General features: G+C 40.4%; 1 protein-coding gene across 2 annotated transcripts in view; it reads right to left on the bottom strand.

The window, feature by feature from the left end:
* The window catches only part of Amph (amphiphysin), a 194,274-nt gene extending 180,016 nt beyond the window's left edge, over window positions 1-14,258 (bottom strand). The window contains exon 1 of one of the 2 annotated variants that reach the window (XM_036186752.1): window positions 14,082-14,258. In XM_036186752.1, the coding sequence (XP_036042645.1) occupies window positions 14,082-14,150 (69 nt within the window). In that variant the 5' untranslated portion in view covers window positions 14,151-14,258. The remainder of the gene's footprint in view (window positions 1-14,081) is intronic. The other variant, XM_036186753.1, reaches the window with a different exon arrangement.
* Window positions 14,259-17,271: the final 3,013 nt, after the last annotated feature.

The following is a 17,271-nucleotide window of genomic DNA, read 5'->3' as shown; positions in this document are numbered from 1 at the left end:
CTAGTGAAATAATCTCAAGCTAATTGATGAACTTTTTCCTTTCTGTGTGCCAATCACTTTATCTATAAAAGGATTTCTATAAGGATTAAATAAGTAATATATGTAAATCATTCATTGTACTGCCTAGATGACAGTAACATCAAATTCTTTTTGTAAACGTATCTGGGAACGCGATTTAAAATGTTTCATGGGCAAATTCCTGCCATTCTTCATTTCTTTTTTGAATGTACCAAAGACCATAAAGGAAAACAAAGCCTGGAAGCCCTAACCTCTGGAGTCTGTCCTCTTTTGGTGTTATGCAGTTTTTCTCCCATCTGTGACAGTTTGACAAGCTCTCTGAGAGGAGGGTGTAGGGAGTGAAGAAAAGGGGCTTCCTCTTCAAGAACAAAAGAAAAAAGAAGTGGGAAAAAGTCCTAATTATCCCCTCTCCTCTCTTCGAAGTGAAAATAACGATCAGAGGAGAGCTATGCTCTTATGTTCCACTGAATGCTACGGTAATATCACTTTTTGGATTGTCCCACTAACAACCAAGGACACAACTATGTAACAGTGGCTGCATAAAGTAACCAGATAAAGAAGACCTGAAGTTTGCTTTCCCCATGCTGTCCATGATACTCACATGGTGAAGACACAAATAGTTGAAAGTCAGTCTGGGAAAGCTGACACATTAGAAGATGGCTCCAGTTGCTGTGGCAGTGGCCATGTGGCATTGTGGAGGCTTCAAATCAGAGCACACTGGTTCAGCCAGAAGACTCTCAGGAGAACCCAGTGTGAGGCTAGAAGATAATGTCATGCCACTGGGCCATGGCTAAGCCCAGAGATGCAGATCATGAGTTAGGAAGCCATGTACAAATGAAGGAAAAACCATCATTAATGTGAGTACCCAGTGGATAGAAGACAAAAATATGGCAGAAAAAAATGATCTCTGCCTCCATGGACTATCTGTAATACAATCCTCCTGATTTTCATCCACACGGACAACACTTACACAACTCTTCTACATGGAGGAGATGCAGCATGAATTTAAAAGTGACCACCTAATTAATTTTAATCACCTAATTAAAATTCAAAATGTTGACAGTTCTATGGGGAGACATATACCTATGAATATACCTAAGATATAAAGAAAAATGGCATATTAACAGATTAATAAGTCCAGTGGGCACAGAACAGTGGGCCAATACAACTTGGTTCAAAATATCCAACTTATAGCTAAAAGACATAGATTTCCTAACCTCTCACAATTTGATGGGATTGTAAATTTGACACACTACTTTAGGCAATACCTCCAAAAGCTAAATAAGGATATATTCAAAAACGTATGCTGTGATTGACTGTCCTCCCAAAACTCTTTGGATGGAAAGTCAGTTCACAGTGTGATGAGGAGGAGGTGGCTGTACCTTTAAAAGGTGGTACCTCTTAAAGGTAATCTAAATAGGTCACTGGGTGTCCTTGTGTGCTTTCTATTGTGATAAAACACCATAACTAAAAGCAACCTGAAGAGAAAGTGCTTTATTTCATTGTACAGCTCACAGTCCATCATAAGGGGAAGCTGGAGCAGATTATGCTTATGAGACTGCTCCCCCCAACCCCCGCCCGCCTCTCTCTATCTGTTTGTTTGGTTGGTTGGTTGGGTTTTTTGTTTATTTGTTTGTTTGTTTGTTTGTTTGTTTTGAGACAAGATTTCTCTGTATAACAGTACTGGCTATCCTGGAACTTGATTTGTAGACCAAGATGGCCTTTAACTCACTGAGATCCACCTGCCTCTGCCTCCCAAGTCCTGGGATTAAAGGCATGCACCACCACCACTCAGCAAGACTGCTCTCCATAACTTGCTCAGCTTGCTCTTTTATACAATGCCAAACCCCTTCCCAGTGGTAGTACCACCCACAGCAGGCTGGACCCTCCCACATTAATCATTATTCCAGAAGATACTCCACAGACATTCCCATGGCATAATCTGATGGGCAATCCCTCAGTTGGTACTCCCACTTCCCACATGACCATGGCTTGTGACAAAAGTCTAACCAGCACACTGGAGTACCACCTTTGGAAAATAGTAATATAGTTCTTGTAGAACTGTAGTAAGTTCCCAAGACAGTAGTTATAATTGGAACAAAAGAATAAAATACTTAGAAATACATTTAACAAGTACAACGTTTGCACACAAAAGGCTATAGAGCATTGCCATGAGAAAATATAAAAGAAGTAAGTGAAGAAACAGTCTATGTTTGCAGAGTGAAGGCCCAGATACTGTTCACATAGTAATTCTTCTTCATTTCTTATATTCATTCAAAGTAGTCTTGATTTAAAAATCCCATCTGATTTTCTTGAAGCAATTGTCAACAATGTCTGCCATGCAAAGTACCTAAGAGATGAGAGATGAGAGCCCACGGGGGGGGGGGGGGGCAGTCTCATAAGCAGCCTTCCTGCTCCAGCTTCCCCCTTATGATGGACTGTGAGCTGTACAATTTATACATATAAATTTATTAAGGGGTGCAATGGGGAAACATACTCCTAACACAAAGCAAAGTAGACATGCTACAGATCCACTCCTGATCCGATCCAGCTTCCATTCTCCTCAAGGCCGATGGGAACCAACTGCAAGCCACTTTCTACCACCTGACCTGGTCTCCTCACCCCCCAAAAAACATGACTATGTCTCTCTATCCTCTTAAGTGGTCACTTAGGCAGACAAGAAGCCACACCCCAAAGCTATTGATGGAACAAATTCCCACAACAAAGAGAGCCAATGCAATTGAAAAAGAACAGGGTTGTAGGAGCTAATTATACAGTTTCAAAGTTTACTGTTACATCATGAGGTAGCATGATACTGTTTTAAGAAAAGGATGGACACCAGGACTAAACAAACAAATATTTACCCATTTTTCCCTGATATATATGTGTGTGTGTGTGTGTGTGTGTGTATATATGTGTGTGTGTGTGTGTGTGTGTGTGTGTGTGTGTGTATATATATATATATATATATATATATATATATATATATATATATCCAATTGACTTTTGATAAAGATGCTTATACAGTATGTGGGACTGATAGGTTCTACAACAAATGATGCTGTGGAAATTAGAAATATGTGTATCTCAAAATCCAACCAACCAATCAACAATACACACACACACACAAAATAATAATACCCAGACTCTTCACACTAGGCTCCAAACTTAATCCATAGTGCATCATATGCCTAGTATGAAGGCTAAAACTACAAGTCATATCAAAGAACAGCTTTGTGACCTTGGATTAGGCAAAGACTTTCTAGATAAGACACTAATGTCACAAGTCACAAATGGAAGAAAAAACTGACAATATTAACATATAAAACGTGGCACTTCAAAAAGACACTAAAAAATGAAAAGACAAGATTTGTAAGTCAAATACCTTCTAAAGGAATTGTATGGAAAATTTATATATAATCTTTTATACTAGGAGCCCAGGCTGGCCTCTGACAAACTCTGTAGATGGAAGTGATCTGAGTTCTTGGTCTTTTGCCTCTTTCCTTCTGTTCTAGCACTGGCAGGCACTGCCAAGCCTGGCTTATGCATGATTCTCATACTGAGACATGTCAGTTATTAGTCAGACAAATAGTACTAAATGATTCCATCTATTTAAAATAACTAGAATAGGCAAAAATTCAGAGACAAAATAAAGTAGAGGTCACAAACATTCTGAATAGACTTTATCCATATAAAGAAATTTTAATAGGAATCAAAGTTTCCTACATATAAAAAACCCAGACCTAGATTGGATGACTAGTGAATTCTCCCAACATTTGTAAAATAAAATCAACATGAATCCTTTGAAAACTTATAAAAATATGAAAGATGAGAGAACACATTCCTATTCTCTCAAGCCTTTACTACCTAGATCCAAAGTCAAACAAAGACATCATAAAAAAAAAGAACACAAAGCAGTATCTGTTATGAATAGTTGCACATATGCCTTCAAGAAAACAATAAAAAGGATTCCTGGAAAATTGAGCTTCTTTCTTAGTAGACCCAAATCTTCCTCTGAGTTTTGATCACTTCTTTCCATCACTTTAACCAACTTAGTAATAAAATGGACATGAGCAGAATAACTATAAATATACCTCAAATACACTCATCAGCTGTTACCTAAAAAAAAAAACAAACAAGCAACAGTTTGTTAGCTGGTATTTCATCTTCCTGTGTCTGCTGAGATTGCTACATCGACCAGTACTGCTATAAATAAAGACTGTTCTCTGTAGAATCAGATTACACAAAATACATAATGCTGCGCAAGTGGCCATACCATGTACTTCATTCCCAACAAGGAAGCCATTTGGTCTTTGACATACTTCCAATTTTGCTTAAAAAAAAAAAAAAACAGAATGATGTCTTTGGCATTTAGGTAGGCTTTTTAAAGAATAAGGATATCCTAAAGCATCCTGCAGGGCAGTTTACCCCACTTCTCTTTCCTACATTGGAGGCAAGCTTACTTACTACCCATGTTAGAACACTACAAGCTCATAAGAAAAGCCAAAACCAAAAACTCAACCCAAAAGCACTGTCCTTTGCAGCATTCATCATGCCTTAAATCCATCAGAGGGACTTATTTAAATAGAGATGCTCAAGTCTTCTGTCAGGGACTCTGATTTGGGACATTGGTACATGGGTCTGGGAATCTGCAATTTAACACTCCCCAATGAGCACATCTGGCCACACAACCTGGAAATGGTTGATTTCCAGGGTCTCCTATTTTTAACAAGTGTTGATGGACCCTGTGGAGACCCAAGAGGGCCCTGAGATGTAGGTCATAGGTTTCATCTCACAGTTCAAGAACACTAACTATTCCAATGGACACAAACATTTTGTGAAGGATAAAAGGTAAACCTAGAATCTTTTTTCCTAGAGGTGCTTAGAAAGGAGCTCATTGAACAGAGACAATAGGCAGGAAGTAGAACTTGTACTATACCACCTGTAGGTTAGGGAACCAACAAGGTCCATCACCATTACTAAAATACTGAGGAGCTTTAAAGTGAAGGTATCACCATGTTCTGCAACCTTCTAGACCATGCTATCACGAGTTTAGAGAACATTCAAGGCTTAGCATAACTGTGCTATTTCAGAGCTTGCAACCATGATTCAGTAAAAAGGAAAAGACTACCTGAAACTAAAAATTGTCCTCCCAAGCTGTAAATTGTTTTGGAATAGAACATTTAACTATGTAAAAATGTTTTGCATTTGTTTGTGTTGCAGAATAATTGTTTAACTGTGTAAAGACGTGTTGCTATTTCACCTTGCCTGACTAAGGCACAAGATTGGTCTAATAAAAAGCTGAATTGCTAGTAGCTAGGCACTAAAGGGATAGGCAGGGCTGGTGGTCAGAAAGAATAAGTAGGAGAAGGAATCTAGGCTGGGGAGAGAATGAGGGAGAAAAAAGGGAGACACCCAGTACCAGCAAGCCAGGTATTGCTGGGCAACCAGACACAAAGGAAGCAGTAGAGTAGGACATACAGAATGAAAGGAAGGTAAAAAGCTCTGAGGCAAAAACGTAGATAAAGAGAAACAGGTTAAATTAAGTCATAAGAACTAGTGGGACAAACCTAAGATAAGGCCGAGCATTCATAATTAATAGTAAGTCTCTGTGTCATGCTTGGGGTCTGGTGGTCCAAGAAAGCCAGTTACAGTAAATTATCTCATACTAATTATTCATAGATCCAGGACCACTGCCTACAACACAAGCAAAGTGATGTTCACCAGAAATGGCCTTGACAGTGTTTATCTCCTCCTCCTCCTCCTTTTTCTCTTCTACATGAATGTACCAAAATAATTGCATATACACACATACACAAACAACTAATTAAATGTGAGAATTTCTAATGTGATCAAACCTTTTAGAGACAAAATAATCTTTCTATATGTGTGACATTTGAGAATTTTATGATTCTCTTTTATTTTGAGTTTCTGATAGTTTAAGATAAGAACCCCTACTCTGAAAACATCCATGAAAGCTAGCTGAGTTGGGGTGTACTGCTTGGCACAAAGGAGTTTTGTATGGTTACTAAATCAGAGGGTGAGTCAGCTCTAATCTAGTATCTTGACTGGGCACCAAGGGGCCAAGTATGCCCCTGAAGAACCCTTCAATATATGAGCTGAAATCTGATTTCACTAAAAAGAAACATGTTTCTAGGATTGTTACATGTTATTTGGGGTATCTTTTGCATAGTTAAATATCTAAATGCTAGAAGATGTTACTTCAAGGCCAATATTTACAGTTGATTCTATACTCTATATTACAATTCTTATTTATGCTCAATGAATATAGGCAAAGAGCAAAAGGCATTGTGGTGATTTGAAAAAAAAAAAAAAAAAAAGAGCCACAAAGGAAGTGGCACCATTAAGAGGTGTGGCTTTGTTGGAGTAGGTATGGCCTTGTTGGAGGAAGTAGATCACTGTGCAGGTGGGCTTTGAGGTTTCATATATGCTCAAGCCACTCCCAATGTCTTAGACCACTTCCTGTTGCCTGTAAGATAAGATGTAGGACATTCATCTCCTTCTCTAGTATCGTGTCTACCTGCATGCCACCATGCTCCCCAGCATGATGATTATGGACTAAACCTTTGAAACTGTAAACTACCACCTCAACTAAATGCTTTTCCTTTACAAGAGTTGCTGTGGTCATGGTGTCTCTTCACAGTAATAGAAACCCTAAGATAGGCATGGCATAAATGCTGAATCCTATGTTTACCTCATCCTTACTCATTTGCTATATGCCCAAAGCCTTCAGTCTGTCCTAAAGATCTTAGCTTAATATCAATCTTCTTCATACAAGGATTTCCAACACTCCTCTAGATTAGTTCCCTGTACACCAAACTGTTTTCCCTTGCAGAAATTTTTATTAAGATCTTCATAAATAATTATAAACTTTCTTATATGTGCAAAGTTTTAGCTTTTTTCCAACTCCTGCTATTCTGTATGAATGAGGACAATTTGTTGACTCTTTTGTTTCAAGTACAGGCATAACCTTCAGAAAGTTCAGGTAGGTCCAGATGCAAACCACACACAAAATAATTGTCACATTAAAGCAAGAGACAGGAGATTTCATTTCTCAATGCATATAAAAATTATGTTCACATAGTATATTATCATTATGTATAAAAATTAATAGCTATAACATAACTTAAAATTTCTTTATTTATTAAAATATAACAAACTCATCTGAAGTCTTAATGCAATTACCACAAACATTTAATTTAATAATAATAATTATGATGATGATAAGATTATCTGTTTCTAGCAAGTACCTTTCAAATATTAGATTCTTAACAAATCTCTCCAACTTGAGTAAAGGATTTTGCCTGATTGATTGATTGCATAAACATAGCATCCTGTACTGGAAAGGAGTTAGATACCATCACAAGATTCATTTATTCATAGGCAATGAGATTTCATTAAATTAAAGACACTTTAAGACAGGAAAAACACATAAATGTTTATTAATATAACTCATTCTCTTATATTCAAGTTTCTCCACTCATTAAATAGGCTCTCAAATAAATAACTATATCAGAATAAGATAAAAATGACTAAAATGTGGGTTTCTGAATTTTATACATGTATTTTAAGTAATGTTGAGGTAATCAAGACAGATAGATGCTTATGGAGTAACAATTATTTTAAAACTAAGAGCTTATTCATGGCTTCACACAGCTTTTCAAATCAGAGATCTTTCTCAAATGTGTTCAGGAAGTACAACTCTGGCTAAGGAGAATACTTAAATTTAGACTGTGAATCAATAAGAATGCAGGTTTGGCATTTTCCTGTTGAAAGGCAGCTCACCAATGACGGGCTCATAAGCGGTGATTATTAGCACTTTAATTCTGCATGGTACCATATATGTGTATATTTTATATGTACAGCCATTATAATCTTTTACAAGTAGCTTCCTTGAACCCTGTGATGGCTGCATTTTTATCCTGTGATGTTAAACATTATTAAGAATGTTGAGAAAACTGTAGTTATGCCATAGGAAGTTTTATATCTTCATTCCCTGTACAGAAACCTTTCATCTCACTACTTTCCTCAAAGTTCTTTCTACTCAAATTGTTCCTATTATAAGTGTCTAGAAATCTTAAAATTGCATTTGAATAATTACATAGAAATTTCCACTTTAAGAAGTGAGAAAAATACATAAATTTTAAAAATCTATGTTCCCATACCTTTTTTTCAAGGTACTTTAAAATATTATTTCATGTAAAACTTAATGTCATGTGTGTGTGTGTGTGTATAGTCATATGCATGCTTGTTTTGCATATAAACATACACATCTCCCCAAATTGGTCATGTTATAAAGCATAATGGTCACATTCACTATTGTTTAAACTTAACTTCCCGTAGTCTTAATTCTCAGCTCTACTTATTCTGGAGAAAGAAAGATGCATGGGCATATGACTCTGTGGGAAAAAAATCAAAAGACACCTTACTCAATCAAGAATGTCCTTTTAACTATTATTTTTCATTTTTGTAATTTTGAATTCTACCAGAATGGTGGAAATTGTATTAAGAGAGGATGTCCTGGTCTGGTTTGTAAGTCTATAATAGAATACCTGAAAGTATATAATTTATAATGCACAGAGATTTATCTATCACAATTCCAGATGTTAGGATGTCTAAGGCAGAGGAGCCAGCATATGACCAAGGCCTTCATCTCCTATAATCCTACAGCAGAAGGCTGATGTTCAAGAAAGAACAAGAGATCACTCAGCAGCCACAAGCCTTAGTAGATGATCATTCATCCTCCCTGAGGCTTGTGTTTCTCATGACCTAAGCTCCTCCCCAGACCCCTCCTCACAATTCTGTTATCTAAGGATTCAGTTTTCAATACATGCTTTTTGGTAGACAGTCAATTCTCAGAAGGAAGTGAAAAACTGTAATACATGAAGTAGACAAGAACAAAGCCTTGGAGAAATTTTAAAAGGGAAATCATGATATGTCTCAGAAACTGAGTCTTTTTAGTGCCCTAAACATAACCACAGCCATACTAGCTATTCTTCTTCAGACAAGACTCTTAGACGCACAGAAAGAATATTCTAGGCAAACAAGTACACACATACATGTGCACACATGCTCATAAAAACTATTCTTATGTCTAATAATAAACCTAAATGTCACCACCAACAAAGGAAGAATTCCCAGAAAACTCACATGCCACATTCCTAGGCATGTGCTAGGAGACAACATGCCTTTTCTTCTCCTTTCATTCAGTTGATATTGGGAAGAGCCACTTGAGTCTGTCAATGTTATAAAATGGAAACTCCACCCAGTTCAACCTAATAATTATAAAGTTTCCATCATAGAAGGGACACAAAAGAATTATTATAGATTATATGATAACTTCATAGAAGAGCAAAGAAAACAATCAGCAAAATCCTCAGGATTTAACCAAAATCATAACAGGCATGATGTTTAAGCCTCCTTTAGGGTGATATGTTTACTCCTTGGCATGGTGGCACATGTAGAAGAGAAAATAATCACAAAATATGACAGCAGGTTAATATATTTATATACAAAGAAATTTCATAAAACAAGAAAAATACAAGCCATGCAAAAGAAAGACAAGTAACAGACTTCAAGAAACAAGTCCCTAAAGGAAATAAACAAAATTGCTAATAAGTAATTGGCAACTGAGGAACAGGCTTTCTTAACAGAATCAACACCTAGGGAATTAGAAAGCTTGAACACAAAAAGACAAAGAAGTTAGAAACACAAGAGGACAGGTCAGTGTCTAGAATGACATAAAACACTCAGTAACTGGATCTGGAGGCACCATGCAGATATCCATACACAGACACTCACCAGGTGAATGTGTTACCATTTTGTTGTTATAGCATGTGATGGGGAAAGGGAAGTAAGGAGATGAGTGCAAATGACCTGAGTCCTTATCTATCACTATCAAATATGTATGGGTGGTTAAGCCCCTATCTAGCTGTAGAAACAAAATTTTAAGAAATCTTGTGATTAGTATAAATTGCCTCTACGAAGCAAAGCTAGAGGTTGAGGAGGACAGGACAGACATAGCTAAGTACTTCTTACTAATATTTATTTTGCTAAAGCAATAGATACATTAATTTGATGAGAATTTTAAATATTAAATGGTTAGTGATTAAATATGTGGTTATTTACATAACCCTGGAAGGAAAAGGCCCCTTAGGGATCCTTCAGTGACAGCTTTTATTCTGCTAGCCTAGCATCTTCTGCTCTGAACTTCCTCCTTCTTCCACTGTGAGTCCAAGTTCAAGGGGCCTCTCAATCCCCAGTTATTTTAGCAATGGTATCTGACTTGGGCCCAGTCCAACTATGATATTGGTCCTTAAGTTAATAGGAAGTTTTCTCTTTTAGAGATAGATACAAGATCCATTGGGGTTAGTGAGTACTACTCCCCAACACACACACACACACAAAAAAAATTGTATGGAAATTCTGAAGGAAAAGCATGTGCTTTCCTGGAGCCACCAAGAGAAGTAAGTAGAAAGACACTTGAGCCCTGATTTCATGGAGGCCTCAAGTTTGTCTGGTCCTAATCAAAATAGGCAGTACCATGAAGCACAATGTGCAAGCACTGGACTGCTCAGGTGCAACTCAGATTTGCTATGAGTTAATTGTGTCTTCAACCTTTTCCTCATCTACAAAACTGGAGTAGTAAAGGTCCCTTAAATAATTAGTATGTATAATGCACATATACATATATACATGCATTTATGTATGTGCAAGAATTAATAGGCATATAGCTTAATACTTAAATGTTAATATGGTAAAAATCATTTAAATATCTATATGCAAGATTCAAATAAAGTTATTATCTAGTTTTATTATGAGTTATTAAATTCCTCTTTTCTTTAAGCTGGTTTGAGTTTTCTGATAGTTGACAGAATCCTGACTTACCCACCCAAAAGAAAAGCCATGCAACCCAGCTGATAAATATGTGCATCTTAACATAACCATAAAGACTGTCATTATCATAAAAATAACTTTTTAAAAGTAAATATAAAAGCCTTAAAATTAGTAGCATTGTTGCCCCTACATATAACAAGATGGAGACACTGTAGTTAAGGAGTAAAAACAGGAAGTTTCACAAATTGAAAATAAATGGAATGCAACAGTTCCGTTTTCAAAGAATAAACAAATGACATTAATAATAAACTACTTTTCCCCATGATACAGCTAAATGTTGTTATGTGGAGTTGGCTAGTGTCCGATGGACTGCTGGAAAGAAAAAATATATATAAATAGTCAGGAAGCAATTCAGCCATAATAAAAATATGTATAATTATTTTTAGAAATTGACCTAAGGTCACAATTAAAATTGTGGGTAAATATTCTTCCTAGTATTACTGGCTTGCATTTATGTAAAGAAACACTGAGAAATGAATATCCAAAAGCAGAATTCATTAGTCTGTATGCTCCAATATTATATTCAGTCATTTTATGTGCTGATGTAAAATATGAACATGGATAGAAGGCATTTCACCATTATTAAATGAAATAAATAGGTTACCCAGCTGTACAGTGTCAGCCTGTTCAGTTGTAGAAACGTAGGCATGTGTGTGTGGAAAGTCTAGTAGACTGTCAGAGGATAGTAAAATCTCTGCACTCCATCTTAGCCAAAAGCCTGAGAAATGAAGACAGTAAAATCTCTAGAGGGCAGAACTGAGATTCCTAACCTGTTGGGTTTAGTTCCTGCTTACATGTCTATTTAATTCTTCCTTCAGTGAACTTTAACCGACTTTCAGTAAGAAAAAAAATATTTTTTGCATTTGTAGAAAGCTATAAGTTACCTCTAAGGGTAATTTCAGTCAGGCATTTGCAGCCAAATTGTGCTCAAGCCACTAGAAGCCGAGCTGAGAAGAAAGTCAACCTTCTTTAATACAATCTGCTTTATCCAAGCCAGAAGCAAAGGGTCTATCTGATGAACATGTGTGTTAGCCAGTTGGTGAAATGGGGAGTCTGCTCTGGGAAGGAAGAGACCAAAGAAGCAGAAAGAGGGGACCAGCTTGGAAATTTCTACCAGCACAGTTGCCAGTGGGGCTTCACTGGGTGGCTGCCGCCCCTTGTGCCAACCACATTCCAATGCTGCCCAGGTTCAAAGGCAGGACAGAACCCTCCTCTCAGCCTTTTGGTGTCTGAATTCCCTGCACTAGGACAACAGGTACAGTGCACAAGCAATGGTCCCAGAGAAGGAAATAGGAGTACCGAAGCCAGTGAAAGGATCCTTGAACTCCCAGATATACAAGAGTGGATGGACCCCATCGACAACTGCCAGCATAACATGCATTTAGCCTTAAACATGAAGAAATGCGTTTTCAACAGTTCATACGGGTCAGGATGCTATGTCATAAAAGATTGCGATTTCCTTCTTTCATTTGGAACATATTAACAGCTGGTGACCTAGATTAATATGTGAAAAGGCAGACCATACCACAAAATTACTTCACAGATGGGAAGCCAACTCAGTGAAAGGCCTCAGACGAAAGATTCAAGTGATTATTTTAGGGGGAGGGTTAACTACAAGTGAGTGAAATGAAATGGGGAAAAATGACGACAAAGTCTTGTCCAAATCTCAAGGGTGGCAAACATCTGACATCTGGCTATTTTCTGGGCAAGCACCGAGGGGATGGAAGAGGACAAGTCGTCTGGCTAATTCAGCTTCCGAGGGAGTGGCAGGAGGATCCTGGAGTTCAGGGTGAGCTTCAGTAGATATTAAAAGCAATACAATCCTCTTATAGAACCGGGAGGGTGCATGTGGGGGGAGGGGGAGAGGAAGGAGGAGTGACTATAAGCAACTACTGAGCCTGGGGACCGACAGAGTTCACTGCTCCCCGGCTCAGCTCTGGGGGTAGTTCGAACTGGGGGCATCACGAACTTGGGTAAGTGCTGTCAAAGTCAGAAACATGGAAAATCTGATTTCCAAAAAGACAGGAAACACCGTACACCCTCATCCCAGGAACAGAAATTAATGTCATGTGAAGCAAATTCAGTTCGATTGACCCCAGGATCACCAGCCCAGGTTCATGCTCAAATACTACGTTCAAGATCCAATATAAAATACCTTTCCCTCAGGACAAGTGAAGATCTCAGAGGGGTCAGATATAGCAATCAGGGAAGCTGGGGAGCCCAGTGCCTGTAAAATACGGCCCCCCACCCCGCCCACTGCCCAGAGATGGACTTGCTATGGATCTGGGTTGAGTTTGTGCACATCCCTTGGGAAAAGCCATAATTTACAATGGCTAATTTACTCCGGAGCTTGCAAAACAACTGAGATCCCAGACCCTCTGATAGGAGTGGGTTTTGTTTTGCTTCTTCTTAAGGAGAGAAACACGCATTTTGTGCAGAGATGTGCAAAGAAGAACTCTGAGGTTGGGGTTATTTATTTTTGACCTTCCAGAGGGCATTGGCTTCAAAAAGGACACGGATTCATAGGGGAAAGTGTGCAATCTCTGGAACTCCAGTTGAGCACTGTACGAAGGTGTTGGTTGTTTATTATCCGTCCCATTGGTTCCTGTACATCTGGATGTCTTCTCTGCTTAAGTCGTTCGTTTAGACCTCACTCAAATAGCCACAACACCCCCACCCAGGAAGACAGGATGCGACAATCTTCCTCTAGCATCTGCAGCCACAGACGCCTGAACTGCGTGCGGGAGAGCCTGAGCTCGGGAGATGTGGGCAGGGAGAGATGAAGCAGCCAGGGATGCAGTCCTCTCGGGGTGCAGCCAGAGAGCAGCTGCACCTGCCACCCCTAGTCCCCGGAGGCGTGCCCAGGATAGTGGTCACCCCGAGCGGGTTCCAGTGGTCTGGCACACTCCGTGCCTGGGGGGCAGGAGTCTGCAGGTCGCTGGCGTAACCACTGCCGGGCCGTGCCCATGCTGCCTGAATGGATGCAATCACCGGGAGCTCCTCCACCCTACTCCCGCCCGGGCTCCGCATCTCGCCGCACCTGGACCAGCGGCCCTGCGGCGCGCAGCCTGCCGGAGGCCAGCACCGCCATCGGCGCCAGCACCGCCTCGCGCCACCTGCCCCGCAGCCCGCCGCCCTCTGCTGACCTTTTCCTGCGCGCGGTTGAGCCGCTTCTGCACGTTCTTGGCGAAGATGCCGGTCTTGATGTCGGCCATGGCTGCTGCGGTCCGCAGAGCTGGAAGAGCAGAGCGCGCAGCGGGCCGGCAGCGGCGCGGAGGAGCCTAGGAAAAGGAGAAGGAGGAGGAGCAGGAGGAGGAGCAGCAGAGGAGTGAGGAGCAGGGGAGGCAACGGGTGAGGGAGGGGCGCGGCGGCGGGACCGGCTTAAAGAGATAGAGAGGAGGCGCGGCCACTAGGGGTGACACAGCCAGGAGTGAGGTGCAGTGAAAGAGAGGTAAGAAGCCAAAATGCCAAGCGTCCACTGTGACGGAGAAGGTCTAGACGTGATAAAAAAAAAAAAAAAGAACGAAAGACTTCCCGCAGTCCCAGGGCCTGGAGACAGCTTGAGATGCGGAGGAAGTGTGTGTGTGTGTGGGGGGGGGGGGGGGGGGAGGGGGGGGGGCGGAGTACCGCTAACAGGTTTGCATCAAGGAGAGTCAAAAGGCCTTGCTTTCGTCTCCCAATTAAAGAAGGGGAGGGGTGGGGGTCTGCAAGGGGGCTGACTGGAAAGTCCCTGTAGGACAGTTTGCAAGACAGAAGAGGTAGAAGGACCACTGTAACATTTACTTAAATTTGAATATAAGGTTTGGGAGTGGGGAGCCCAGGAGAGAAGGGTCAGCTCTTACACACAGGTGCTGCCCCTTGTCAGCGCTCAAATTCCTGCACTGCAGACACCCTGGCACAAAAGTTTTCCCAAGAAATAGCGCAGTGAGAAGAGCGGACAGGACTTTTGGGTCTCCAGGCCAACCGAGGCCTCCTTAAAAACCTTCTGACAGTTTTGCTTGTTTTGTTGGTTTTGTATCAAGGTCTCCCCGTAATCATGCCAACTATGACAACTGCCTCAAGCAAGAAGGTAGACATGTGTAGTTGGTATAACAAACGTTATATTTTATTATGCTGCTGATCATCACACAAGGTTCACACTCTAAATTCCCAACTACTGCCCTGATGCTATCTCCCCAATATACTTGATCACCTACCTGTACACCGTATCTTAGCTGAAGATCAGGTCCAGTCTCTAACAGAAGTCTCAGGTCCGAGTGTCAGGATCCTGGGGGAGAATCTCCAGGGCAAATCAAGGTGGTGTCTCTCCAGACATGCAGAGCAAAGCAACACTCATGGTAATTGCTTACACTCTGTTCAGTGAGCATCATAGGGTTGTGGGCATCCTGGGGTTCTATGCCTGTATCTGGTTATATTGAGTGAGTGATGTCACAGGGTTCTGGTTATCAGGTGTCTTGGGTAGAGTGGGGTTCCTGACTAAGCTGTTTTTACATGTCTAAAAGGCTTTGTTTTGGGGGGTTTTTTGTTTTTGTTTTTGTTTTTGTTTTAACTATGCTCATTACACTGGCTGTACTGGAACTTGCTATGTAGACCACGCTGGATTCAAACTCACAGAGATCTGCCTTCCTCTGCCTCCTGAGTGATGGGATTAAAGATGGTCCTTTTTGACACCCTTTACAGGAAGACGTGGTCCTTGGTGAGCCTGGCAACAGCTAGGCAAAAAGAGAGCTCCAGAAGGCTCTGACAAAGGACAAACCATTCATTTTCAGGCTTCATTCAGAGTTTGAGTAGAAAAAGGCAGGTGGCATCCAACAGTCACAAGTCAGAGGTTGACCAAAACACGTGAGTATCTTGCTCCTCCTCAGGTCCCCCCTCCCTCAAACCAATGCCTAACGTTACTCTTCTGTGGGCTATAGCTCCACTGTCTTGATTTTGGAATGATGCTATTGCTACTTTAATGCGTAAGATGTGGCGTAAGGCCAGTGTACCAGTTGAAGGACTCCACTTTGAAAAGGTAGACAGGCTCTACACTCTGCAGAACCCTCTATGGCCAAATGTGAAACTCAACTACCCCGATGTTAAAATTAAATAAAACACAGTCACTACTGTGGAGGAACCACATGGGAAGGGAGGGGTTTTGAGTACATTGGCAAAGGGAAACACAGATATCCTAATTATCCAACCAACGCCCTGGCTGAATATAGCCACACAGACACATTATTACACCCTACAGAAGAGCTGTTCACTGGGTCCTAGTCCAGAATATACAGAATGGTAAATAAACACCAGTTTCATAAACATTGGGCACCTTGGAAAACTAATCTGTTCTAATAGCTCTCCCTAGGATTGTCTGTCCAATTTGCCTGGTAACAAATGGATTCCCAGGATGTAAGACTCTCAGTGCTAAAACTGGGAGGTGTTGGATAAAGCAAGATGAGTTGGCCAACCTGTTTTGGGCATCCCACATAAACAGAAGTTTATCTTACAGAGAAATTAGGAGAAAGCTGATTCTTGCCCCTGGTCAATATTAAGTGAAAAAGACAACTCAAAAATTAGAAAATTCAGTCAGTTTTCTCTAGTGAAGTAATTCAGAGCCTCAGCTCTACCCTGACCTTTTGACTGTAAGAATGCAAGCTTAAGAATGGCAGAGTAGATCAGAATGTACTGGAGTTTATCAGTTCATGGTCAGTCTTACAGAAACAATGCCTGGACCCCCTCTGCTCTGACAATGAGTAACCTTCAATGCCCTCTTGTAGACACCAGTGTTCTCTCCTTATAAACATGGAAGAGGTATCCTAGTTGGGAGATTTACTTTTTCCCAAGCTGTCAGTCTGCAACAGAACCACCCTTTGTCTCTCTTGCAGTTATCTCCCAACCATAATTTTGGAACTCAGCTTACATCTCCTGAAATAAAATTGCAAGTGATTATCATTTCTTACTATTTGGGTGCCCAATTCTAGTTCTGTAGCAGAAGTCTTGTCAGTTCTTGGTAATTCTATCTGAAAGGCATGCTAGGCATGTCAAACCGTTGTTAGGTGCAAACTTACCACAATTTACCAGTTGAGAGGTAAATGGGTACCTATTTGCAAGTTGCCAAAGGGCTCATTCTAGGCAGTCTAGATTGCTGAGGAAGCACTTTAGATGGTACTTAATAGGTGTTTTGTAAACAGTTGTTGAAAATCCCACTAGGCTGGATCACGAGTATCCATGAAGTCAGGCATGGCGGTAGGGATCAGAGACACTCTTTAAGAAGCCTGAGCTTGAGATTCTGGAATTGTTTCCCAGTTTCTCATTAAAAACTTTTACATCTGATCCTGCCCTTCTGTCACTCCCTGT

Source organism: Onychomys torridus, chromosome 5 (assembly GCF_903995425.1).
Source record: "Onychomys torridus chromosome 5, mOncTor1.1, whole genome shotgun sequence".
Taxonomy (NCBI): Eukaryota; Metazoa; Chordata; class Mammalia; order Rodentia; family Cricetidae; genus Onychomys; species Onychomys torridus.
Note: the sequence above shows the minus strand (reverse complement) of the source record. Positions and strands in the feature narration are given on the sequence as shown.